This window comes from Sparus aurata, chromosome 10 (assembly GCF_900880675.1).
Source record: "Sparus aurata chromosome 10, fSpaAur1.1, whole genome shotgun sequence".
NCBI classification, from domain to species: domain Eukaryota; kingdom Metazoa; phylum Chordata; class Actinopteri; order Spariformes; family Sparidae; genus Sparus; species Sparus aurata.
In genome coordinates this window covers 31,782,298-31,809,097 of record NC_044196.1, presented here as the reverse complement: position 1 = coordinate 31,809,097, position 26,800 = coordinate 31,782,298, and the positions used below count along the sequence as shown (strand labels likewise).

Genomic DNA, 26,800 nt, shown 5'->3' with positions numbered 1-26,800 from the left:
TGCTGTCTGCGATGATCTGTGACACAGCCGGCTCCCGCTGAATTACCCTCACCTCTCCCATATACTGTACCTATCAATACCCTCCCTCATTTTCATACATCAGTGAGAAAAAAAAAAAAAAAAATATCTGAAGTAGAGCAAAGGATTGACCGAAAAATGATGCCCTCTCAAAAGGCTCCCGCAAGACTAATGACTGTTAAAAAGCAATCAAGTGGTGGCAGCAGTCTGGGCGGTAGATCTCCGTATTTTATTGCTAACGCCCGGTCACGACACCTCTGCTGTTTAAATTATTGCTATGTAAATCACCTGAAGTGCTTTGGTATTGGAAAGCAGCAGATTTAAGATGCTGGTGCGTGTGCTAAGTAGACAGTATCCCGATATCCGCGGAGGCCTTCATTTGAGGGACTAACTCCTGCTATTCATCAGGGTGTCAGTCTACCTCGAGCTGGCACTACATTCTGAGGAGTTCTCTGGCGGAACAAATGAAGTTCTCTCCGACTCGCGTAGAAAATGCTTATTCTGTATTTCTGCGGAAAACGGGTGTGAAGTCGAGTGCCCAGAAAGTTCTGAACTCGAACGTAATAGAGGCACTTCTGGCTTCTTTCTTTCACATCCGTCTGCAACCAAAGGCCTCCGTACACCTGCAGTGTTCAGGTGTAAACGTTTAGGTTGCTTGCAATGTGATTATTGGAGCTCTAAAACTATACTGTTCTCCAGCATCATATTTCATGTGAAGTTGGGATTGGGGTATCTTTATGATTGACAAGTTAAAGCCTCTAGGGTTAGGCTTCACGGCGGGAAAGACTGTCTATATTGCACAATATGTGCAGAGTGGATGGTTCTGGACCCAGAACCGCTGTTAACACAGGCTGGATGTGTGTCTCAGTGTCTTTACATGAGATGTCACTGCCCTCTGCTGGTTACTGGACTGTATTACAGCTACAGGTTAGAGGTCCATATTAAGGATGGTTTGTTCAGAAATAGGTTTGTTGGGTTTTGCTCTTTGTTTATTCAGCACCTGTTCAGAATTGGTTGAATCTTCCTTTTGTGACCCGCCCACCGAGCACAGCTAATCTCTGGCGGAATTCACACCACCAGCTTGTGATTGTTACTATTCTTATCACAGTAGAAAACTGCATTGTGTGAATTAATTGTTTTATTGCTGAGGAGTCTCCGTTGTCTTTCTCAGCACGTAGGCGTCTACCTTTTGGAATAATGTATTCCCTTATTCCCTGGTTTATTTTTTTTATCCCTGCACCGGATATGTTGTGAAGCGTGTTTTTGTTTCCATTCGGGGTTCCAGATTGATTTCCCCTCACCACAAATATATCAGTCATTGCAGATGTATGCAAGGAATCACTACGAGGTAGAAGGCCTGTAGTGCATTCTTAGCACACATCCTCAGTCTTTGAATCCACTTTTGTATTCAATTTGCAATACAAAAGCAGTAAAAGTAAGCATAGACCCTTTATTGTTTTTGACTCACAGGCCAGTTTAGCAGCTCTAGCCGCCGGTACGTCCACATAATGATATGCAATGCAGTCTGAGAGACAAAACAAAAGAACCCAGCAGTAAGCAAGAGACAAGGAACAACTCGCCTCCCCACAATCACACACACACTTCATCCCACCTCACGCCCTGAGCCCTGAGCCCTGGTCATGAGCCTGCCTCATTCCGTCAGCAGACAGTCCCGCGGGGTGGACCTCCATTCACTTCCAGCTCAATTAGAAAGCAAACTTTCAGTAAAACCGAGTTTTCAGCATGAAAGGTTTCTCCCAAGCTGTTCATAATGAAGTATTTACATTTAGATGATTTTGGAGCACGGCACCAAATAGCAGTCACACTTCAAACAGCGGCACCGTCTGTCTCAAAAACTGCTGTAGAATCATTTTCAACATGACTTAGCTCAGTCAGTCTTGGTTAAGGTGTATCAATATGCAATGTGCAATGTAAATGCAACGCAGCGTGACGGAAACAGATTTTATTAATCAATCATGATGTACATTACATTAAAGCTTCAGTTCCACTGAAGAGACTGAAAAATACTTAAAATACATTGACTACATCGACTGTTTGACGACTGACTGGCGCTCGGTTAATCATCTTGGTGTACCGTCTTCTCTTGAAATTGGTCACTGACACCCGACCGGAGAGATTTAGGGCCACCAGCTACTTGTATAACAGTAGAAGGATGGAGACGTACAGGAAGACTGCTGTACAGCTCTCACCAATGAAAGCTAACATCACAGCTACCTGTCAGTACATCAGCGCTGACTGGGAGGTGTGCTCCTTTCTCCATCGCTGGCTAAGCAAACCAAACGAGTTTAGAAATATGTCTGTGCAAGACTAAATTTGCTCCTCACTCAGAGCCTTTTTAATCCGGCACATGTCAAACAACCCCGCCAAAGAAGCTGCTGCAGTGAGCTGAAGCTTTGTTTTTCTTAATAATTAACCGGTTAGTTACCAGTTAATGGTTAACAGGCTGCAAAGGCAAGCAGAACTAACGAAAAAACTCATCCCAATTCCAAATATTAGCATTGCCATTGTTAGCAAGTTAGCATGCTGATGTGGAAAATCTGGAAAAGATGCACAATTAAACAATTTCATCCCCATTCATGTTTGGCAGGTCAGAGAGAGAGCGTGAAGGAGAATGACAGGCAGTTGCCGGCGTTGCCTCGGAGGGGAGAGGCAAAGGCAGGCAGTCATATGAGCCGCTCGTATAGCTTCCCTCCTAATGACTCCCACTGTGCCATTTTTACCAAAGGCAAGGATTACCATTAAGTCTGAGTCACATCTTCTCACATGATCCCCCCGCTATCCTGCCCAAGGTTTGTTCACACACATGCACAGACGTGAGCGCCCACGCAGTGGAAGCAGGGGATGAAAGGGAGGTCGGCTGAGGGCTGGTCACGGGACAAACAGAGAAACAGAGGGGATGTGTAGCTGCTCTGTGGCAGAATGGAATTGTAAAATATTGCAGTAGGTCCTAAAAAAAAAAAAAAAAGCCTTGTCAAACAGCAGATCGTCTGTCTGCACGACCGCTGGCCTTTTAAATGCTGTTGTTTTTACACTACACTTAAGGGTAATTGACAAAATTTGCTTTTACAGACTAAATTAATTGGCAAATCCCCAAAAGGCAACAAAATGAATTAGTTTGGATAAGTGCCTCGTTTGCTGTCCCACATAATAGACTTGTAGTAGCTGAACATCATATTCATATACACTCATTTGACTCATTGATGGCTCAAAGTGAACTGTGCAGAAGATGTCCCAGACTTAATCATAAGACAATCAGCATGAAGCCGGCTCCTCCTCCTCCACTCCGTTGTGACCTTTAAAACACTGCAGTGCATTTTTCAGGCCAACGGCACTTTGAATTATTAAATACCCACAGGTCAATTGTGACGATAAATCATAACAAATTCATTTAGGGCCGGTATGTGACTCCAAGGTCAAAATAATTGATCATTATAACCATTACAGTATTCATCTTGGCATTTTAAGAAGATGTAGAAAGCTAGACTCCAGACAAACCGCGTTTAAATGATCATATCGGCCTTGACCCTGCTAATGGGTCTCCCACTAGCTCTCGAGGGGAACATGGGAACCGCACATACATCAGGAATGTGGCTGCATTTTCAAATGTACTCCATGAGAATGAGCTTAGCGCTAGCTTTGTGTAATCCTCGCCGGCACGCCCCAATTATGAAACGATACATGCAGGCTGGAATTATGATAGCCAGCGTGAAACACATGTGACTGGGTCAGGAATCTTTACCTCTTCAGCGTGTGAGGTCGCACTGGGGAAAAAAAAAAAAAAAGACAGTTTTCGCCTCTTAGACAAAAGTGCCACATTGTTATGATGTGTTTTTATGTGACATTATTTATACTGACTGCATCGCTTTCATCACGTCTGCCCAGGAGGAGAGTAGTTGTGACAGTTTTCTCCAGAACTAAACGTCTTTCTCTCAGAGTGAACTAACATTCCCCCCGGGTCAGAACTTTCAGTTCAGTGTCGGGATGATTTCTTACATCCTTACCCAACTGAAAGAGTCAATACAGCAATGAAAACATGGCTCCAATACAGCCAAACTCATACATGAATGTTATCAGCAAAATGTACTGTAAAGGTGCAATATGCAAGAATTGGTCAGTTCTTGAATTCATACTCCAAAACAAAACAGGGGGCAGCGAATCACTAGATGTAACTGGAGGTGCCGTTAGCTAGTTAGCACAGTTAGCCGTGCAGCTAGTGGTCTGGAGTGGGAGCTTGAAGCACCAGGGGAGCGTTTGTGGTGCTTACACTGCTAACACAGAATCTTTGGACCGGCAGGAGGAGGAAGACCCAGTGGGGAATGACGGTGGGTAGCGGCACAGGGTCGGGCACCAGAATCAGAGCTGAGTGGGCAGGGTTAGGGTTACTTATGCAGCAATGTACAGAACAGTACAGCAATTACATGTTCAAGGGGGTTATGAATAAGTTCTCTTTCACAAATCTGTATTCATAAATTTTTTTTACTTTTCTTTTATGGGAAAGATCTGACACTTTTAGCTCTTTGGGCCTTTATTTTAATCAAACCAACCGAGCAGGAAAAAATGAATAAATAAATCTGTCTCTGGTGGAACTGCCAGCGACTCAGATACTGTACATCTGAAACATGACAGGCAGACAGAGCTTTTTGTTTTGGTCATCTTAAAACTGAAAAATAACGGTAATCATCTCCTGTCAGGCAAATGTGATGGAGCACAAAGTATGTTGACCTCTCAAGAAGTAGAAGTAGCCCTAAAATGGATGTACCGAGGCATCTTCACATCAGAGAGAGCCATTTAAGCGTTAATAGAACAGCCTCAGTGGCTGGTTTGTTGTTTTTAGAGATAGCTGGATATCTGCCACTTCACTCATCACTGAAATGGCCTTCTGCGTGAAAGCAGCTGTGCTTATTTAAAACTGGAAAAAAAACACCTCACATTGATTTTCTCTCTCCCTCTCTCTGAAAGAACCACCACCACTTGATGAGTGAATCTGCGAAGCGTCGGTTTGATTATCAGCGTGTGTTGATCCCCTTGAGGAGAACTGGTACATGTTGTGAAATAACACGTAACGATCGACGCAACCGAACAACAGTGGCCCATACGACCCAGTGCCCCAGTGAATTATGGGAAGGCTGTAAGACTTTTGCATGCTTTAGAGACAACCTGTCGATCTTACCCCAGATTCAAAATCCTCGGGGTTATCGCTGCAGGTTTTGTCAACCATAACCAATGTCAGTCATTTTCTGTATCACAAAAAAAAAAAAAAAAAAATCATGTCCTGAGGTTATGGTGGCAAAAAATAAATAATTCAACTAATCAAAGCTCTTTGTTTCCAGCCCGACTCCTTCACCTGCAGAGGAGTGAGGCAAATAAACAAACAGTGCACGCGCTGGAGGGATGATCGGAGGGAGAATTCAAATGAACGTTCATGAAAAAAAAAAACGGTAACGGGAGAACAAAACATGCTAGAAGGAGAGGAGAGGGGTATGTTTTTCATACCGCACTGAATCACATGAATTGAACACACGCGATTATGATTTTTTATGGCCTGTAACAATTGTATTATGGAGGAGCTTAGTCATGTCTGAGCAAACAACCACAATGATGCCTGACAATGCATGCAACAAACCAGACATGAGTTACATACACACACACACACACACGGGATGCAGGATAGGGAAAACATAAGAAAGCTGAAATTACAAAAAAACAAGAGAACATGAAAACCAAAATGAGTCACTGGGACAAAAACAAAATACCAACAAACGCACAATACAAAACAGAGAAAACCAGAACCCACAATAATAAAACATACCACATGGTAGACACGAGGAGACACTGGAGCAGGACATCACCAGGAGACGAACAGAGGCTGACAGATGACGGAACCAACTGACAAGGAGTGCAGGGAGAACAAAGACCTAAAATACACAGACACACTAACGAGGGGATCAGGAACAGGTGAGGTGAGCGAGGAAGGAAAAGGACAGGTGAGGTAACGAAGGGAAAAACAGAGAGAGGGAGGAACTGACAGAAGAGACACACAAGGGCATACTATCAAAATCAGAACACCAGAGACAGAATCGTGACAACGTGGGTGCATTGCGTCAGCTGAAGTCTGCCGTTCAAAGCAGCCAGCACAAAGTGTAAAAGACAGAAAGAAAGAAATCTGAGGACTCTTTAATCAAGTAAAGTCATTTTCATACACCTGTATATGTGAAGTGGAGTGCATATTTGATTTGAGGCCCGTTTCACCCGATTCACTTTGCTTGGAAACATAGAAATCACGAAACTAATTACGGATTCCTCGATGAATTCTTCACAGCCCACCATAAACCCCGTCACGCTTCCATGTCTCACATGCTCATGGCAGCTCAGCTTCGGGGGAAGAAGCAAAGACAGAGGGGCCTCCCTGCGAAGTCAAATGACCCGCAATATGATCACTTTAACAAACACATGAGCCTCTGAGGCTTTTCAAGATTAGATTCTGGTATTTTATACAATGAGAGGAATTGCTTTAATACACCGGAAGGACAGGATTTTGTCCATAGCCCATTTTGGGTTTTTCAGTGCAGTGATAGATCCTGTAAACAATCCCCGTATTGTGTTTCTGAGCCGGCCTGCAGCCCCAGGTTGATTATTCTAATTCCTCGACCGTGTGTGCCAGGGGCTACTTTTGTAAAAGGTTATCACTTCATAACAAATTCATTTTCATAAAGGCGTGCTGGTTACAGTCCATGGACACACATTAAAGTTTATGGGTGGACCCCCCTTATTCATCATAATTTGTGTTTTAATCTGAAAGAGTTTTGCAATTAATTAGTCTTCCTCGCAATTCATGTCGGACCCATTCAGGGTAACTGCACAAGTCCAGTGAGTTCTTAGAGGAACAATACCGAGCATGACGGATCACACTACCTTCTTTCCCTCCTTTCTCCAGTAGGAAGTATGATGTTATGTGATGGCATCACGCGGGAGTCAGAAAATCCGGGTAGTCATGCGCTAATCCGGTATTTAAGGTCGACGGTTCAGTGGTTTGGGGGGAAATAGAAGCAGGGGCCCGGGCGCATGGGAGGGGAGGTTTTACTCACATCTATTGGACAGAGAAAGTTATCCCTGGTGTGTGGAAGTTAATTTCGGATAAAGTCTTAGTTGCGGTGTATATTTGCAGGTGAATATTCACTCGGTAAAACTGAATCCAGATCAGTTCCAGCCGTGCTTAAAAGTTTGGATCATGTTTCGGTGCTGCTTCTTGGTGCTTGTGGGCGCGGTGGTGGTGAGCGCCCAGTTCCCCAGAGAGTGTGTGACACCCGAAGGACTCAGGAGTGGACAGTGCTGCCCGTCGCCCTTCGGACTCGACAACGACCCGTGCGGGTCCAGCACGGGGCGCGGACAGTGCGTGTCCATCGCGGTGGACGCGCGCCCGCACGGCCCTCAGTACCCGCACGACGGACGGGACGACCGGGAGCGATGGCCCATCCGTTACTTCAACCGTACTTGTCAGTGTAATGGGAACTTCAGCGGGTATAACTGCGGCCGCTGCAGACACGGATGGACGGGGGCCAACTGTGACCAGAGGGTTAATGTTGGTGAGTGCGCGTCCTCGGAGGAATATGGGGAAATATTTCATGAGCGGATTTCAGCCCATTAATGTCGTTTTAGCTATTTCTATACAAAACAAATATATCTTATTTAATGAAAAATGATTTAAATGAGCATCACATGAAAGAAGATCAAAGCATTTTAACTAGTAAAAATTGCAAAAAAAAAAAATGGCATTTGAGCGCTAAATTCTTTTCGAAAAACTCCCTTTTACGCACATTTTCTGCACTCATTTTCCGCGTCATTACAAACAAATCCCCAAATTAACGCATGACTGATTGAGCTAATCCACTTTCCCTCCTCTGTAATCCCACCAGTAAGGAGAAACGTGATGCAGCTCAGCGCGGACGAGAAGCGTGCGTTCGTGAACGCGCTGGACCAGGCCAAGCGCACGGTGCACCCCGACCTGGTGATCGCCACACGGCGCTACGCGGAGATCTTCGGGCCCGACGGGAACACCGTGCAGTTCGAGAACGTCACCATCTACAACTACTTCGTGTGGAGCCACTACTTCTCGGTCAGCAAGACGTTCCTGGGGGCGGGCCAAGCCAGTTTCGGCGGAGTGGACTTCTCCCACGAGGGGCCTGGGTTCGTCACTTGGCACAGGTTCCATCTGCTGCAGCTGGAACGAGACATGCAGGTGAGATACTGTTCACTGATTTGGAGATGGTCTGTAGAAAACAATATTGAACAGAGTTTTGGTGAAAGGAGTCGGTGAGCTGCACCGAACACAGAGGGGATGTATGGAACGTTGAGCTGGTACGCATGTTTCTTAATATTTTTCTATGCACACTTGCGCTCACGGATTTTGAGGCTGTTGATTTTTGTGGTTTTGGAAGCCAGACAGATTGTTGGACTCCTGCGGAGAAACTCCATCCTTGCAGGTTTTTTTGGTTGAGTGGCGCTAATTAGCCACTCATTTTTAGGCACACTGACAGGCACAGTTGGAGAGCCAGTGCTCTTGTTTTTTCTCTGATCAGGATGAACTATAACAGCTAAGATGTTTGTTTGTTTTTTGTTCTACGAAAATCGAGTCCTATTTGGTTAGAGGTCTGTTTCGTGACTAGTGGCTCGGATCCTTTTATTCTTTCAGATCCCAAAAAAATTAGGAGTGATTCACTGGTGCGCAAAAAGTCTTTGTTCCCTTTAGCTTGATTCATAATTTTACTTATAAACCCTCTATGGACACATGCACTACCCACGTGTGCAGTGGTAGGAGCAATTTGTATTTATTTCACATTCATCACATCACTTCATTGATAATCTCACGTTACCTAATGGGATGGAAATACACTGTTAAAAGTCGAATAAAATAAAAAGGCAGGCTCCTAAAATTCTTCTCTCATTGATTTATTTGAAACAACCAGGACATGCTGCAGAACCCCTCCTTCGCCCTGCCCTACTGGAACTTCGCCATCGGTGGAAGCACATGTGACATCTGCACTGATGACCTGATGGGGGCCAGGAGCAGCTTTGACATGAACTCCCTGAGCGCCAACTCCATCTTCGCCCAGTGGAGGGTCATCTGTGAGAACGTGGAGGACTATGACACACTGGGAACCATCTGCAACAGTGAGGCTGTTGTTTGTCACCGACGTCACAATCATCCTTTTCATTCTTAAAATGCAAAGTAACTAATGTGGTCTCTGTTTCTCTCTGTTTTTCCAGACACTGAGACGTCTCCCATCAGAAGGAACCCGGCAGGAAACGTCAACAGGCCGATGGTCCAGCGTCTCCCGGAGCCCCAGGACGTGGCCGAATGTCTGCAGGTTAACGCTTTTGACACAGCGCCCTACTACTCCACCTCCTCTGAAAGTTTCAGAAACACAATTGAAGGTGATGACAAACACACTTCTTCTCTGTCTGTCTGTCTGTCTGCTATACAGGGTTTCTGCGGGTTCTCATGCATTTTCATGTTGTTTCATCAGGCTACAGCGCCCCACAGGGCAACTACGACCCCGCGGTGAGGAGCCTCCACAACCTGGCGCATCTGTTCCTGAACGGCACAGGAGGACAGACTCACCTCTCGCCAAACGACCCCATCTTCGTGCTGCTCCACACCTACACCGACGCTATATTTGATGAATGGTTGAGGAGACACAGCCCAGGTTTTTAATGCCTTTATGATACCTGCACATCTGGCCGGTTTCTTGTAAGCTTTTTCGGCTAACCTCAGGTGTTCCCCGACAGATTCGTCCGTGTATCCTGACGAAAATGCCCCCATCGGTCACAACAGGGGCTACAACATGGTGCCTTTCTGGCCTCCGGTGACTAACGCTGAGATGTTCGTGACTGCCCCTGAAAATCTGGGTTACTCTTATGAAGCCGAGTGGCCAGGTACGCATTCTGAATTTCAGCCTTTCCTTTAAAGAAAAGCCAGACAAAGGAAGTCATAATCACCCTCCTCTCCCTTTCTAGGTCAGCCTTTCACCCTGACTGAAATCATCACCATAGCGATAGTAGCTGCCCTGGTGGTCGTCGCAGCCATTTTCGCCGCCACCACGTGCGCCGTGCGTGCCAGGTCTTACAAGATGGAGGGCCACCAGCCGCTGCTCGGGGACCAGTACCAGCGCTACGACAGCGACAAAAGCCAGTCTGTTGTTTAAGTCGGTGTATTGAACCCTGAAACACACCTACGTGCCTCCTCTCTTTACTTTTTCAGTGCCACAAATATGCAGTTTGCTAAAGCTCGAATCTGTTCTCCGGGGAACACCAGTACATTCTTGATAGGACGTAATCTCTCGGCTGCATTCACGTGCCTTCATCAGCTAGTGTAGTTCATATTTTCTTTACAGATAGCACAGATGTGAGCAGTTACATTTCAATGAACGCTTGTCGAAGATGCATTTCTTGCAGACATGTGAGGCAGTTTATAAGAGCATGGTTTTGCATAAAAAAGAACGCTTTCAGAGCTTTGAATGTTTCGGATTCCGGGGAAAATTTGAAAATGTAAGTGAAAGTGTGTTCAAATAAAGCGAGCGCGGAACAAGTGAAGTCGTGGTGTGACGAGGACGCCACCAGGTGGTGCTGATTCTTCTCAGACCTGAAACTTCTGTGTTTTAGCGTTTGGTGTTTCAGGTGAAAACATGAACAAATTTACAACACATTTAAAGTGACACGAGTGATGCAAAGGTAAGATAGGTGAAGGGATCAGAGCACACACTTACAGATCTACAACTCCCATTGGGTTTATAGTTTATAACCCTTTCTGTTTGTCTGACACATGAGCATCACAGGAGGGATTCTAACACACACACACACAGCCGTAATGCCCACATGGGGGTGCAATAATTCAATTCCTGAAACTGAAGGAAACATTTTATAGTTTTTTGCTTTTTAATGACGTGTGAAGATAAATTCATCCAAGTGACCTGAGCTGTTGTTATAGAATGAAGAGATAAAAAGAGAAAGAAACCAGGAGTGTTGATTCAGAAGAAATGTAGCGACGTGTCGACAGGTTGGAGCCCTGAGACCTCAGTGAACCGTGCGCTCACTTGACATGCAGCTTTCCCCCCCCTTTTTTTTCCTGCCTTTTGTTTTAAAAACAAAAATTATGTGAAATTGTTATGGATGCTACTCTGTTTTTACCTTTATACCGTTGCCCGAATGTTGTCAGATCCGGAGGCATGACAAATTATTTAAATGATTACATTTTACACGCCTGCACAGCGGTTTGTTTCGACTTGTCACCGACGCTGGATTTAAGCTGTGTTCTGACTTTCATGTGAATAAAACATCAATAAACACACAAAGTATTTCATGTAATCACTTCTGCGGCGCTGTAAAAAAAAGTACTGAAAAGTCATACTGAAATATTACTCTGAGAAAAGTCACCCACTTGAGTAAAAGTTCTGAATGTTTGGATATCATATATACTGAAGGATCAAAATTGGATATGGATTTTGGGATATGGGTGCATACCTACATGTGCATGGATATGCAGTAAAGGTCAAATGAAATTTGATGCATTATTTTAGCAAAACACAAAATAAAAATTCACAGATGTCACAAAATAAACCATCAAGTGAAACACTAAAATATTCCAGCATCTCTCGTCAATTTTGAGTAGTGGTACTTGAGCATGAAAGTTTTTTTAACCAATCTGATTATTGGATTTTATCTGAATCTCAAAAATGTGCTACTTTGTCTATAATGTCACAGATAATAAGTTTCTTGTAACTAAAGGTATCAAATACAAGAGTAAAAGTATAATATTTAACCGAAGTATAAAGACAACGTAAATTGAAATAATCAAGTAAAGTTTAAGTACCTCAAAATTGTACTTAGGTACAGAACTTAATTACTTTCCTCCATTGCACTTCTTTTTTAAAATATGTTTTATTGGTGATGAAGTTTACAGAACAAACAGTGTAGACGCAACAACAAAAGCAAATACAAACCAAAATAAATTAATGAAAAACACGAAACAACAATTAGGAAAGTGGCAGTGGCATGTATTAGTGTGTACAGTGAAGGGAGAGAATTATATACACATATCATATATTCATATTTGTATCCCCGGAAAACTTTATCCAGGAATCACTTTTTTCCGCAACACCCCGGCGCCTCTCACCTGTGTGGTGTCCGGTTTCAGAGGGAGCCTCCTGATGGGAGGGTCTACGGCGAGCGCGTTGTCATTTAAGTGTCTCACTACTGGTCGGACGGCGGACTGGGAGGTGTGTCGGTGCAGCAGCGGGGCAGCGGACCCGGTGTGAAGTGTGTTTGGCTCGACACTTCGACCTGCGACCGGCTCGGATGAAGTTGTGAAGAGGGAGCGCGCGAGCAACTTTGGAGAGAGTCTTGCGGATAGAAGCTGCGCGCGCGTCTCCCCAGCTAATCACCTCCGAGCTCGCGACTCGAACGTCCCTTCTGTTTGACAGCCCGCGATGGACGAGGACGGCGGCGTCTTGCCCGAGCTGAAGGACATAGAGACGAAGCTGGGTCGAAAAGTCCCGGACAGTCTCGTTCGCTCTCTGGTTGGAGGACAACACCAGGACGAGCGCGAGAAGTCAGCGGCGGCGGCGGCGGCGCACGTGACGAGCCGCAAATGTCGTAGCAACAATGCGGACTTGAAACGACTCGAGGGCAAGATGCTGTTCCTGAAACAAGAAATGGTGAGAAACTAAATGTTTTAATTAAAATAACCACGTTGTTAAATACTCAGCAGCCCACATGGAGCAGAAACTCTTAATGGTTTGTTTCAGACTTGTATCTTCAAAGTTGACCCACTTTTCATTTACTTTTATTTGTCAAGAAACATTAAAATGAGCAGTAAACATCACAACCCAGCACAGTTCCATATGTGACATGTCTGCTGTGCTCTGGCTGCTCTATACAGAGCTGAGCTCACAGGAAGTGTCCTGCTGGATGCAAAAGCAGCCTAACTGACACATCAACATGTGGTTGTAAAATGCAAAAAAAGAACAGAAAACGTCTCCGGTGATGGGTGTTGTGCCTCATCGCCTTCATAAAAGCACAGAGGAGCTGGTCAGCAGGTGACGGGCCGTTCACACCTCCAGCCAGCAGACAGAGGGCTTTGTTGGTGAACCCTCCTCACCTCAGGCAACACACCCTCCCTCCCTTCCTCCCTTCACCCTCTTGTTATTCAACTACTCTGTGAAATCCAATTGTCCCCGTGTAACCTCCGTGTCACTTCCCTTGTAGCATTATTTTTTTTCAAATGTCATGCCCATTAGGCCGAAGTGTCCTGCAAACCCGTCCGTCTTGAGGTCACCAAAGGTAATAGGATTCCTGAGCAGATGGCCCGGTTGACCGAGTTTTGCAAGACGGTGGCAGAGCTGCATCATGGCCCGGCAGACTGTCGTGTGTGTTGATAGGCTTAGGTTTGTGTTGATGTGTCCGGCCAATTAAGTGCCGTGACTGGCACATTGTCCTTGTTTTAATCCACTCCTGTCTCATCGTTGAAATGTGCTGATATGAAGGAAAATGCTCATTCATTAAGTGTGATTCCTCTGCTGGTCTCTCAGTGGCCATCTCAGGGCTTCCCTGGTGTGGTGGCTCGCCCCCACTAATCCCATCAGACTGCTCTGCCTCGGTGTGGCACACAGACGCGCACACACTTCTTGCCCACATTGTTGTGTTGAGCTAACTTTCCATCACAGCGAATGAGCGAGCCCGCTGTTCCCGATGAGGTCAGGAAACCCGCTCGTGTTCGCTTCGTACGACAAATTAAACGTGTTGTAGCTTCAGACTGAATTATGCCGCGGTAATTGCATTCCCCCCCAACTCGTTTTGTGATATCGACCCACCGGTGCCATCTTATTAACATGAGGCAGCTGCTTGAACTAAATTTCCAATATGACTCCATCTGCTCCGCCTCCATGTGTGTATAAAGCGGGTGGTTATGCCTCGCAAAACAAACACACCGGCAGCGATGGGCTCTAAATGAAGGCCGGTTGCAAATCCACTCCAAAGAAAGGCTGTTGTATCAGCCAGCCAGCTGTCTGGAACACTGTGCCGGCCCTGTCTGCCTTCATCCGACTCACTGCGCTCCGAGTGGAGCAGGCTGCCACAGCTGTCCATTTGCCATTTTTCATTCTGACTGACTGCGTGTCACCCAGTGGACACAGGGGTCTCCCTTTGAATGACTTCATAGGCCGTCCACTTCCACCCCCCAGTCAATGGCGTGGTTTGTCATGGCAGGGAGTTAAATCAATGGCCATACTGTGTAAAATAGGCATACCATCCTCCATCCTTCCTCCGAACTGTTTCCTGGCTGTGCTGTTACACGAGTAGCGCAAGTCGTCTTTCCTGTGCCACATAGCTAAGTGTCTTTGTTCAAAACAAAGCCCGATAGTCTAAACGGAAAAAAAAGTACACGGTGTTCTGGCCGTGAGACGACATAAGAATGCTAACAATTGACGAGGAAACAAAACTTCACCGCGAGGTTCATTTAAAAGCTGAATCGGAGCCTTCCTCCACATCACATGATCTTCATCAACAGATGCAGTTGTTTAATGGAATTTTATTTTTCTAAATATTTGGTTTTGGAGCAGTTTCAGCTCTCGCATTTCATGTTGGGGTTCAGTCTACTGTTGCTGATGATGATGGTACTGGTATTGTGTTATATTAGCTTTCATTGAACTTGTGAAGTTGTATAATGTTTCATGTAGCTACTGTGTTAAAGGAGCAGTTCTGAATGTAGTGAATACACCTTCCTGTTGAGAATGATGGTATTCTCATATTTCTGCTCTTGGCCAGTATATGGTCTGATGCGTAATCTCCCCCCAAAAAAAAACTAATCTTTGTTTTTACAGGTGTTAATTAGTGAGTTTTAGAGGTGCTAGTTGATGTGTTTAATTATCTTTGGACAGAGCCAGCCTTTAAGCTAAGCTAAGCTCAGCTAAGCGGCTCTTGCTCAAGCCTTCTATTTAATGCGGTGATGTGAGAGTAGTATTAATCTTTTTCATCTAACTCTTGACAAGAATATTAAATATTAAACTATACCAGGAGCGAGCATGTGATGGTTTTAGCTCATAGTCGATCTTGAATCCAGTTTTCCTCAGCAAATCTGCAGTGTGTGAAAATTCCAAGAGTTATGTAACCAACTAAATGTCAACTGATTGTCTTTGATGCCTCTTCCTTGGCTGGCTTATCGAAATAATGCATTTATGGCTAGCAGCATGACTGCTGAGCAGTTATCTTTGATGCAGTATTGTGTTTTTTAAGGCTATTTTGAGTCTGGCTATAGTCTACAGCATTTAAATGGACAGTGGTACTATTTTTGCCAAGATCTCTCCCTTCTGAACTCTGCCTTTTTAAATGCTGGATCACTGAAAGTAGCCTAACTGAGATGTCTTTCTCCAACTCACAGGCACATCTGCGAGCAATCGATGTGAAGCTGATGCAGCAGCTGATGTCAATCAACGAGGGCATCGAGTCCATCCGTTGGATGATCGAAGACAAAGGAGGCGTGGCCAGCCAAGAGGGCAGCCTGACGGGCAGCTTGTACAGCCTGTCAGACAGCCAGGACGGCGCTTCACTGCGAGGCAGCTTCAACAGCCTGAACGACGGTAACAGCGACGGGCTCGACAGCCTGTCTGTGGGTAGTTACTTGGACACTCTAGCGGAGGACCTCTCGGACAACCCGTCACCGACGGATCTGGACTGTTTTGTGGATAAAGCGGTTATCGACGGTGATGGTTTCAGCAAATCGCCACTGAAACTCAGGGTGGAATCGGATGAATACTACTGCTTCGGATAATGATAAGCTAAACGCGGTGGTTCCAGAGACTACTGAGATGTTTTGTGAAGAAAGATTTCTAAGTTAACACAGCTGTCAGAATATTGTTGTTTTTTCCCCACATGCTTCACATTTTTCTCATATTAGCAACAGCCAAGATGTTGGCAAGACTTACCAAATGACTCATGTTTTATACCTTGGAACCAGGTTAATTATGATGGATTGAACACACCTCATGAAACCATTGCCTCTTGAAGGTGCAGCAGGAGATTCTGGAGAAAGATGATTCTGTTCTGTCGTATTTGTCGGCCTTAGAAAGAGACTCAACAGTCAGCTGTCTTTCTCGAGACTCTCCTGCTGCTCCGCGCTAATGAAAACATCTTAACGATTCTTTGTCTTAATATTTTACCATGCAGGTCAACTAAATTGAAAAGGTGCTCTGTTGTGCTTGAAGATTGTATTTATTGTGGAATCATCCAATACCTCAGCGGTTTGTTCCTCACAGATTCTTCCTAGCCTGAAGGAGGAGTGCATGAAAGTAGCAACATCAGCTGAACAGCAGACTTCCTTCTGTATCTGTGGGGAATTCGACTTTGTGTTAGGTCAACCACAATCAGCTGATCTAAGTAAAGGAGTAGATTAGGATTTAGCAGCCATTTGGAAAATTGGACATTTCATGCTGAGCGATTCAAGAGGGTAAACTCTTTAACGTGGCACACTTGTAAGTGTTTCAGCAAGTGCAATTTGCTTCGATGCCAAATTCTGAGCACCACCTACTGTAACTGTTCAGCTTTTAATAATTTTTTACTTACATGATTTGACTGATGGTTAAACTAAACCCCCCTCTCTGCGATAGTGTACATGTGCAGCACACACAAGAGATTAGTAGCACATTCAAAGCACAGATGCTTGACTGAAAACCAAAGCAATTTGATTGTCTTATAGATAATTTAGGCCCGAGGCAAGAGCCTGTTAACAGCAGATGGATGGGAGATTTGCTGATGGTGGACATATGTGAAACACATGTTTGCTGTGTGGGCACATTTTAATTCTCCTTTGCCAAAACAGTAAGTTTAAGGAGAGCTATACATTATTGTACATTAATGTGTTGTTTTGGCTTTAAACTCCTCGTGTTGATTTTTTTTTTTTTTTTTTTTTTTTTTTTGGACATCTGATTTTCCTTGGCCTGTTTTTAAAAGAAATGCGTTTTTATTGATTGCTGTTGATTTTGTCATGGAAATGAGATAATATATTTGTGATTGTCCTCCTGCTCACATTGTCTTAAGTGTTTTAATGGTGCTGTTCGGTCACTCTCAATTTTTAGAAGCCAGAAACGGTTCACTGAACCTGTGATGGGATCTTAAATGAGATGGAAAGTGAACATTATGGGAGTTTCCCTTTTTTTGTGGAAAATTTAAGTTAATAAGTATATCTTAATAACGAGGTGGGGCGCCGCGGTGCCCTGTGTAATGTGGCGGGGAAAATTACCCTCGTTAATTCACTTTGTCACCTCCCTCGAGAAAACACAAAAACCAGGAAGAAGATTCTAAATTTGGCAAATTGCTGCTTATTTATGCTCTTTAAAGTTCCCAAGCTATTAGCAGAGGAATGCTACTTGGGATATTATTTAGGGCGGCATACTGTACTTAGTATTATCATAGATGGGAGTCATGTTACCAAAAGAGTGCAATGCTCGGACTGAAAATAACTCCAAAACGAAAAGAGAATTGGATTTGAAATGCCAGTCGTGGACAATGTTTGATAGTCCGCTCTGTTATTTTCATTTATAAGCATCTTTCTAGCTTCTTATCTTTCATGAGATAATTGAAGTTCCAGACAGACTATACAGGGAAAGTCATTATAGGAAAGATGAGAACCTCGCTCTCTTTGGTTTGCAAATGAATGAGTGGCCATAGGCCACAGTACTTCAGTAGCTCTCAGACTGGGAGCTGACATCAGGACTTGGCTTTGGAAATGCCGCCTTGTTGGATTAGTCTTCAATTATTCACTTTGTTGCATGATAGGATCTCATCTTCTTTGGAAGTGCTATTCATGAAGGATCGTTGTGGATGTTTTCTGAAAGCATGACAGTCTTGTTGCATAATACTAAATACACAAAATGACAAGATTGGACACTTTTAATGTTACATTAGTTCCAGACAGATATAATCACTTTATCCAGGGCACATTAAGCTTTCTTGTAACTTTGTCTCACTCCAAGTGCAAAGCAGCTTTATTTGGTTTTATGCTGCCTTTCCTTATCTCTACCTCCCAGAGGCTTTAAAAAGCTTAAGCTCCCTGTCAAGCTGAACCAAGCTGAGTCCACTAAACCAAAGAGCCGAGTGAATGGCAGCATGACTTCCTTGTCAGCGATTCAATTAAAATCACAAAAAGTTCTCTCCTCAACTTCCTCAAACATTCATGTCTTAACAAATGTAGCCATGTCATGACTAATATCCCTCAGGGGAAAATGTTGAGACTTCAGCCAGTGGCCCTGAAGTAATTGGACATACAAAACAGGTCCTGCGAGTTTTATGTTGTAATACGTCTGAGTCAAAATTCCTCCGGGCTCCATGCTACACTACACATAAACAGAAGTTGCCTTTCCTTGGCCTTAAGAGTGTGCATTTCCCACACGATCGTGCTGTCTTTCAGCGAATTATCCAGCTGCATTTGACGAAAATGGAAGTTGTAAGCTTAAACTTCCATTTTTATCTTGGTCTAGGCAAAGTATTTCCATTTAAATTGTTCCCCTCCGAAAGCGAGAGTGAAAGAAAAGTCGCTCAAAGTTTGTCTTCTGTCAGCAATTATAGCCAGCCTACTCTGGGGGCGAATGACATCCAGGCTTAGTGGAAAGCAAACAAACACAAAATCAGCTGCAGTCTCGCCCGAGTCTGGGTGCAGAGTGCAAAACAATGATTTATTCATTCTCCTAGTTAGTCCCCGGTTCCTTCACTTGAGCGCAAATAATTACACCCGCGTACAGTCGAGACAGCGGCTTCCAGCAGGGATCCATTAGCAAATTAGACACTGGGGTTGGGCCTGTGCCACGGGATGAAGGGAAACCAATACCGTCTGGTATCTGGGAAACTGTCACCATGCTACCAAATGAGGATACAGGATATGGGTTACTGGGGTAGGTTTTAGAGGGGGGATCAAAAGAGCCAGAGATACAGTGGACCCCTGAGACAGGAAGCCACAGATACCAAGTAAATATACACAATAGTCAGGTTACTTAATTCTGGTTTAATTAGGTTCTCTGTCATTGGGCTGTTACTTTCCATATAGCCTTCTAATAGACCAGAGAAACCCTATAAACATGACTGCTGAATTAAAGATAATGTAAGTCAGAGGGAATGTTTGTGATGGCTCCGTGTGCTGCGCAGTCGAGCTAATACTTGCGATGGATCGAGCACGTTAAATCAACTATGTCAGCCTTATTACATTTCCAGACGTGAGGAGCTCCATGTTGGGAGATTTATGGAGATGTGGAAAACTCAATACGGCCTGTCCCATAGCATGAATATCTTGTTTCGTCTAGGAAAAATAGTTAATGAATGTCAAGGTTAACCACAGGCCTAATGCGGTGCTTCACAGGCGATTTTCTTCACAGGCGCTGCTGAGGGCGTTCGACTTCAGACCAAGTCAATATATCATGGTGATTAGATTATTACATAAGTGGAAGTCATATATGTCTATATGAGAATGTGGGAAACATTTCTTTTTTTGGGAAGACAAGAGTCTCTCGGTTGGCCTCATGCCCAGCTGTGGATCTGTGAGTCACTGCTCAACAACCTCAGGAAACTTCTCTGCTCCTGGGAACCGCCGTTACCAAACCCAGCGGCACTGCTCCCCTCAGTGCAAATATTGGACATTAACAATGGCCAGTGCCTCTGCTCTCATAAATTGTCTCAGCTGAGATTTGGAAAAAAACACCCGTTGGAAGCTTCTCTAAACACGACACCGCAAACATCTGAGAAACCCAAACAGAGAGCGTGGCCAGCCGGAGAGCAGAGGATTCTCCAGCCTGGTCAGGCTGCATTCCACACATAGCTCATGGGGTTATTTTAAATCACCATAAACACAAGTAGCACTTGATTATTTATCAGATGTAGTTACAGTTATAAAGATTACAAATCAGCACATGAGACACTCTGGGGCCATTTTTCCTCTCATACTCGGGAATGTCTCGGGACTATTTGTGAATCTCTACAGTCTTTTGTGTTAGTGGCTCAGTGAGCCTTAAAGGTGCAGTATGTAAGAACTGGCAACCTGTCGATTCATACACAATACAAATGGAGGCAGCATATCACTTGGGTAACAGCTAACTGCAGCTAACTAGCTAGTTAGCTCAGCTAGCGGTGCAGCTTCCATGTCTGGACTGGGAGCTCAGAGAACCGGGAGGGTGTAGGTGTGAACACTTCCAGCTCACAAGCTTTGGACCAAGACGGGCTGGTGCTAGCTGATTAGCATGCTAACTTTAGCAGGTATCTCTACAACACAGTACAAAGACAGAAAATTCAGAACTGTTATTCACATTCTGTCCACACTTTGAACTGTTATGAAACTTTTCTGGACATTATTGGCTAGTTGTCACATTAGCAATATACATATATATGTTTGTGGCAGTCGATGCTGCAGCTTATGATGCTACATTGACTCCTAGTTTAAATACTGAGACTTAAAGTAACTATAATGAATATTTTTATAATAGCGTATTAAATGAGATTCACAATGATGAACCCACGGAGAAGAACCCCTAGTCAAAGACTAGCTGGTGAACATTGTGGAGATTTTAGCTGTTAAAAAGACAGACAAAATAACTGTTGGAGACCAAACACGGAGCAAAAAAGCGAGAGACTATTGGACATGAAGTGGACAGAAACACGACTCCAAATGTATGCTAGTTTTGCGCCATAACTGCTAGAAGTTTGCTAACAATTTTGCAATATCAACATAAAAGGTGATACTGTCGCTGGCTAGCTTAGGTAACACCAAGAACTTAACACACAAAGAGTAACTGGCTTACACATAAAGCTCCAGCAGCCAAATGTTGATACAAGTGAGAAGGACAAAACAGGAAACCCGTCTTGGACTTGAAGATATTTAAACACCCAGACGCTCCACCAAACCAAACCATTCATTTAAGGAAGCTGTGATGCAGACACAGTCACTGACTGGGCGTGAAAGCCCTTCTGCACTCTGTGACCGCTGCTAGTGTCAACAGACTTCCCAGCAACTGCGTATGTATTCTCATGAAGTCCATTTTCTGTCCTTCATGTTCAGATGTAAGGACTGGCTAATTAGTCAGCATTAGTCACTAAAAGAGTCTCGCCCCTGCCCTGAATATCAGCAAGTTTCACCTTCACTTTGCTCAGAGCCAACACCATATCTCGACCTATCAAAGGGCATCACAGCTAATCCGTAAGCCGGTAATAATTCATGCACAGTTGTACAGCAGGTTGGATTATAAAAGCAGTCTATGTCTGCCTTTTCCTGACCACACCATCGCAGGACGTGCCGTCGAGCCAGCTGAGATTAAACAGCAGGCTGCATCAGCCAGGAACCTTCAACAGATAGAGAGGAGAGAACAAAACAAACCTCTATCCCATTTGATCCCCCCTTTTTTCACTCCCTTTTTCTCTTTCTATCCGGGCCAGGAAGCCTCTTCCGTGACTATATTAGGAATCAAAGGGACTTCTACAGAAGGCTCTGACCCTGCCAGAGCTATTGAACTTTTCTGCTCTTTGACAGAAAAGTTGTGAGCCATGAAAGAGACTGAGGGAGATATGTGTCATCACGGCTGCTTTGAAAGTTTGTCCTTGGAATAGCCACGCCTGTGCTTTTACATTTTTAAGTGAAATAAGATAGTTACAAAGTCAAAACTGGGCACAGCCTTTAAAGATTACTTCCTGGGGAACCCTCCCTGCAACGGGCGATGTGAAGACAAAATGTCAACAATCTTTTCAAGCGTTTCTTGGCAACGAGATGACGTTTAAAGGAGCGCGGCTGGGGTTGCCCTTTGGTTGGCAAACATGCTTGATCATAATGTTTCCCTGTGGACGGCTGCTTTGTAATTCCCTGGACACTCATTCAGGTCAGCTGAGGGCAGTTTGGGGTCAACAGGAAAGCATCACAATCAATCGGCCCTTCGGGGTCAAGAGGCGTTGATCTGATGACTTGACCGATGACTCGTGTTGATTGTGTTTACCAGAGGGACCTCTCATAAAGAATTCTGCTGAGGATCTTCACAATACGGTTACTGTTCCCCTTCAGTCAGAGCGAGGCTGTGCAGTCCTTCCATCAATTTGCTTTTTTCCCACCCGGGAGTTCTGGACCTTTTCTCTGAATTTGCTCCTCTGTCTTCACGAGATTATCGCGGCTTTTCTTGTCGCCATGTCGTTCTGTCCGCGCTCCCTCATGAGGTGTCATCCTCCCTGGGAAAGAGACGTGATCCTCTTGGGAAGAGGCAAATTACGAAACCCCCCACCCCCCCCTTCGAAACTGTCCTACAAAGCAACAAAACCTTCCCATGGTCTTCTCACGGCACCGTGCTGTTGTCTGATGTCCTGTTGGGAAATTAGTCGTATAATCTAAAACTTGCAGCTCGGATGTTTTTCTTATGTTACCAATCGATAGAATCCACAGTTGTTTCATAATCCTACTGTGGCCGAACAAGACGCATTCTTCGCTGTCATCTGGTTTTAGTATCACATAGTAATTTGCAGTGTTTCCGCTCATTCTGTCTTCTAAATGTTTCTATCTGATCACCATGAAACATGCAACCTTAGACAGAGCCCTTCTTTCAGCGATGATGTGCTAAACCTGGGCACAAATTGAGATTCACTATTCACCTGTGATAAATAAATTAAATCCTCTTTTTCCCACCTGTCGTCACTTACATGAACAAAATGTTACCAGGGGCATTCAAGTCCCAATCTCCAAACTTGTCACTAAAACCTTTCTCCATCTCAAAAGTGGTGTAACTGGACCTTGAAGTTTTGCGCTCAAGTGCTTTGGTCTGAGAGGTAAAGGACCTCTAATATCTTTGGGGATTAGGATGCAAAACTGGCAAGGCTTCCCTGGCAACCTCTTAAAGCCCCCTCATTCAAATCAAGAGCTCCAGTGAAAACACAAGATCATTTCTACTCCAGCAGGATTTGGATGGTCTTCCGCCACACGGCGTAATAACGGAAGGTTTGAATTACCGCCAGGAACCCTCCTACCTGAGAGTTAGGCGTCCACGAGGAACAGCCAGGGTGTAAATGTGGAGGAACAGTGGCAGAGAGTTTCCTCATGTTGAGTTAGGAACTATATTTTTAGGGTCCAGTGTGCGACGCTGAGCTTTAATGACAAAGAATACAGGCTGGGTGCATGAAAGGTTTTTTTTCCCCCCTTTTTTTGTGAAAACGGGAACAGAATTCCTGCACACACAAAAGCCTGCATGTATTTGAAGACTTTCCTTGCAATAAATCTTGTGGAATACAAGAAATAAAATGTATTTTTGCACCGTAAAAAAGGTGAAATTGTACACAACCCCACATCAAATGCGTTAATACTCCCACGTGTCCCGGCTGCAGGGACAACAGACATCTTGGCCGGACAAAAGCTGCTTTTCTTATTCCTCTTCCTTTGCGGTGCCTTTCCTCTCCACCAAAACATTTAACCCAGACATTCAACAGTTGGAAACCCACACTGCTGAAATAACGCCGTGCTTTTGTCTTGACTTGTCTCTGATTACTCCAGCATTCAGCCTCCCAGCCCCCACATACATACCCTGTGGGGATAGCCACCTGTCTCCTCCGACTCCTGGGATGCCTCCCTGGCCTAACAGACAGCTCTTTGTGCTGGAGGGAGGCGGGGGGGGGATTAAAGCCTCTTAGCAGGCTGTTACTGATAGGACTCCAGAGATTGCTGCTGTCAGGGCAGTGTATTACACTGACGTGGTTCACCTACTGTCTTTCCTACATCACCAAGCGCTGCGGATCCATTTTTATAAAGTTTAAGTTTCAAATGGGTCTGCGTCGATCCGTGCAGGCGATAGCACAGTGCAAGGCCGGCCAAGGTGACACCAGCTTTTAAACCGCAGTGTATAGCGACTTGCTGCAGAGACTGATAACTGCCCTGGCCGCCGGCAGTTTGCGTTAATGATTGCCTCTGCACAGATCATCATTTGAATCACCGGTGCACGACGCGCTGACAGCTTATGCAGTCAGATGGCTGGGTGTTCTGCCCACCCCCCTTCCCCTCCACACACACACACACACACCTTCCCCTCTTGAGTGCGGCAGCCACATAGGTGAGGATGTTGTAAGAGACTAATGAAGACAAACGATGGCGCAGATTGCTGATAGGGTAAAAGTGCTTGAAGAGCAAGATAGATCTCCCTGGCCTGTAAAACTGTGAATCCATTCGGTTGTGAATTACTTTGCTAATGGCTCTAAGGAACATTTCCTCATCCATTTACACTTGCATAGATAAGGTTCCTATCCTTTTACATTATTAGAACCCTACATAGATCCAGTGAATCCTTGCTGATGTCATCAAAGAGGAATCTGGCTGCCATGACCCCGATTTACAAACTGCTGTAAGATTTGTGGTTCAAAACATAGAAAAATTCAGTCTATGTGATGTGTGGTAGAGATATCTGCTGACCTTAACATTTTGAGTTTTCCCGATGATCACAAGGAATCTATCCCAGTGTTGGTTCGAAGTCAGAATGTACCAAACAAATACAACGACTGGCTCTTTCTCCACGAAAGTGCTGAAAACTGGAATTCATGGGGAATCTCCAGGTCTTGGCAAGCCATGCAACATTGCAGGGATTCCTCTCCAGCCCACTTCTGAAAACAGTGGGAGGATGGATGCATGGCTGCGAGGCTTTGCAAAAGTATTTTCTCTTTTGTTGCAGAGATGCTGACATTCCATCTCCAGATGAAAAAACTTCGTAGCGCCCGCCGTAGCGTACGTAATGTGGAGGTTACCTCCGCGCGCACACGTTGGAGCGCTGCAAGTCTGTTTTCCCGTGATAAACGAGTGCATACGGCTTGGTTTGGTGCACCATCGAAAAACATTTTACTTCCCGCATTTTGTTAAATTGATGCGAAGCAGCGGAAGATAGGTGTTTTCTCTGAGCGCTGATTGAAGTGGAGCAAAATGGTTTGAATTACAAAGACCACTCGTCCCTGGGCACGTCGGCATTTACATGAAAAAAGATGAGTTTTACACACGGCATCACAGAAAGACAACACATTATGCAAACGACGAGTCGTTACTAAGGGAAATGCTCATCGCTAAACATAAATTCGCAACAAGGATTCTGGCCGAAAGTAAAAGAAAAAAAAAAATCTGCAGCTGCAAAGAAGATGTTGGACAACTGCTTTGAAAGCGTCCTTGCGGTTCAGTTTTTGTGCGCTGGTGCCCTTATTATTTTTCCGCCCCTGACCCTCAAACATCCTGAGTCCGCCGCTGCAACGAGACATCTGTGACAATGCATTTTCTTCTACCTGTAAATTGCACATATGTATGTCAGGGACTTCACTTCGGTGAAACGAAGCTTGTCGAGTCGTGTGAACAAGCCCGCTAATGATGTCATGTGTTCGCGAGGCCCCCGCAGCCATGTCTGTTGTCGGCTCGCACCAAAGAGAAATATGCGCTGACTTTATGGCTCTCACAGCAGCAGCACTGACTGGGGGCCAGTCGCTTTGTTTGTCCTGGAACTCACTGAGTAAATCCTCCAAGCCAGGTGGGAACTTCTTCCAAAACTAATCAGATCTGCGTCGCCGCGAACGCCTCTGTCCTTTGATTTGCCTGCAGGAAAGTAGCTCAACGCGGCAGCGTATCAGGAATGCACAAATCAGCTCAGGTGCCTGCAAATAACAGGTTCATGCAGGTCTGATGGGGAGCTTTTTCTTGAGTACCCTACAGCTTTAGAGGCGATGAAAGAGGATGTAGGCGGCCGACGCTTGTGCTTTTGACACTTTCTCAGGTGTACGCTGAGCGAATCAAACAACTGGGAGTGCTCCAGAAGTCGCTGAGGGGCATTAACTGTTCAGGAGAGCTCGAGAGAAACTGTTCACATACGGATAATTTACACTATAGCGGTGCAGGAGAGCTGCACGTGGATGTGATGATGAGATACGGCGCTTTAATGAGCGCGTATGCATACACGGCCGCGTTCTTTACATTGTGTTTGACTTGACAGGTGTTCATTTTTAAATTCCATTCCTCGCCGTTTCATGTTCTTGTCATGCAAAAACATTTTTAAGAGCCCTTTAAAATCTTCTCCCCTGAGGTGCGTTTGCAGAACGAGCCAAACTCAAGCATGGGCCCCGATCTTGAAAAGGAGTGCCGCATTGTCACCCAGTCGCATTTCTTTCTTTATTACTAATGTGACAGTGGCACCAAAAGGCATGGCAGACCGCCATCCATCCAGTCCGAGAATCCACCGTTGCAGCACCTTGGGCTGTTTCTTCAAATGTGCAGCAGGGTTGATGACAGCCTGTACAGAGTGAACACGCTTCTGTTCCCTCTTTGCCTGATTTTTTTTTTTTTTTTTACAATGACCAGAGGACAAGGTTACACCTGTTTAAAGCTTGGAATCCACTCAGGAAGTAAAAAAAAAAAAAAAAAAAAAGCAAGCCAGTCAGCCAGCAGAGCTATCTGGCATCTGCGATCTGGTCGAGGAGCAGAAACAATGTGCAGCGGCAGCAAACACTTTGCCAGCACGAACCAGACATGAGCCGCGGGGACGCGCTCACCTGCAGGGTCATTTGGCCGCTGAGGTCTGCGCTCAGCCTGTTGTGGCTCTCGTTTGGGGGCAAGTGGAAGTCCTCGTAAATCAAGCAGAGGAGGAGGAGAGCTGGATGCAAAGTGCAGCGCCTTAAGTACTGTCACAGCGGCGGTATGTTTCGGCACATGGCAGCCTCATTTATTGCATCTGTTGGGTGGAAAAGGAAAACA

At 44.9% G+C, this 26,800-nt stretch overlaps 2 protein-coding genes across 2 annotated transcripts; both read left to right on the top strand.

Annotated features, from left to right (window-relative positions):
• The first annotated feature begins 7,088 nt into the window (after nucleotides 1–7,088).
• On the top strand, nucleotides 7,089–11,387 carry LOC115589079 (5,6-dihydroxyindole-2-carboxylic acid oxidase). The gene is made up of 7 exons (XM_030429768.1): nucleotides 7,089–7,622; nucleotides 7,953–8,275; nucleotides 9,003–9,207; nucleotides 9,304–9,471; nucleotides 9,564–9,743; nucleotides 9,826–9,972; nucleotides 10,054–11,387. Exons 1-7 carry the CDS (start codon nucleotides 7,268–7,270, stop codon nucleotides 10,239–10,241), a joined length of 1,566 nt encoding a protein of 521 aa, XP_030285628.1. The 5' UTR covers nucleotides 7,089–7,267; the 3' UTR covers nucleotides 10,242–11,387.
• Nucleotides 11,388–12,289: 902 nt separating this feature from the next.
• On the top strand, nucleotides 12,290–17,109 carry lurap1l (leucine rich adaptor protein 1 like). Its single transcript, XM_030429725.1, has 2 exons — nucleotides 12,290–12,749; nucleotides 15,470–17,109. The coding sequence occupies exons 1-2, from the start codon at nucleotides 12,522–12,524 to the stop codon at nucleotides 15,857–15,859; spliced, it is 618 nt and encodes a 205-aa protein (XP_030285585.1). The 5' UTR covers nucleotides 12,290–12,521; the 3' UTR covers nucleotides 15,860–17,109.
• The last annotated feature ends 9,691 nt before the right edge of the window (nucleotides 17,110–26,800 follow it).

Excerpts from the sequence above, each read along its gene's own strand:
- LOC115589079 (XM_030429768.1), top strand. The coding sequence starts at position 7,268 with ATGTTTCGGTGCTGCTTCTTGGTGCTTGTGGGCGCGGTGGTGGTGAGC. Across the intron at positions 8,276-9,002 it reads AGCTGGAACGAGACATGCAG|GACATGCTGCAGAACCCCTC; the intron begins GTGAGATACTGT and ends TGAAACAACCAG. Across the intron at positions 9,208-9,303 it reads ACTGGGAACCATCTGCAACA|ACACTGAGACGTCTCCCATC; the intron begins GTGAGGCTGTTG and ends CTGTTTTTCCAG.
- lurap1l (XM_030429725.1), top strand. The coding sequence starts at position 12,522 with ATGGACGAGGACGGCGGCGTCTTGCCCGAGCTGAAGGACATAGAGACG. Across the intron at positions 12,750-15,469 it reads TGTTCCTGAAACAAGAAATG|GCACATCTGCGAGCAATCGA; the intron begins GTGAGAAACTAA and ends TCCAACTCACAG.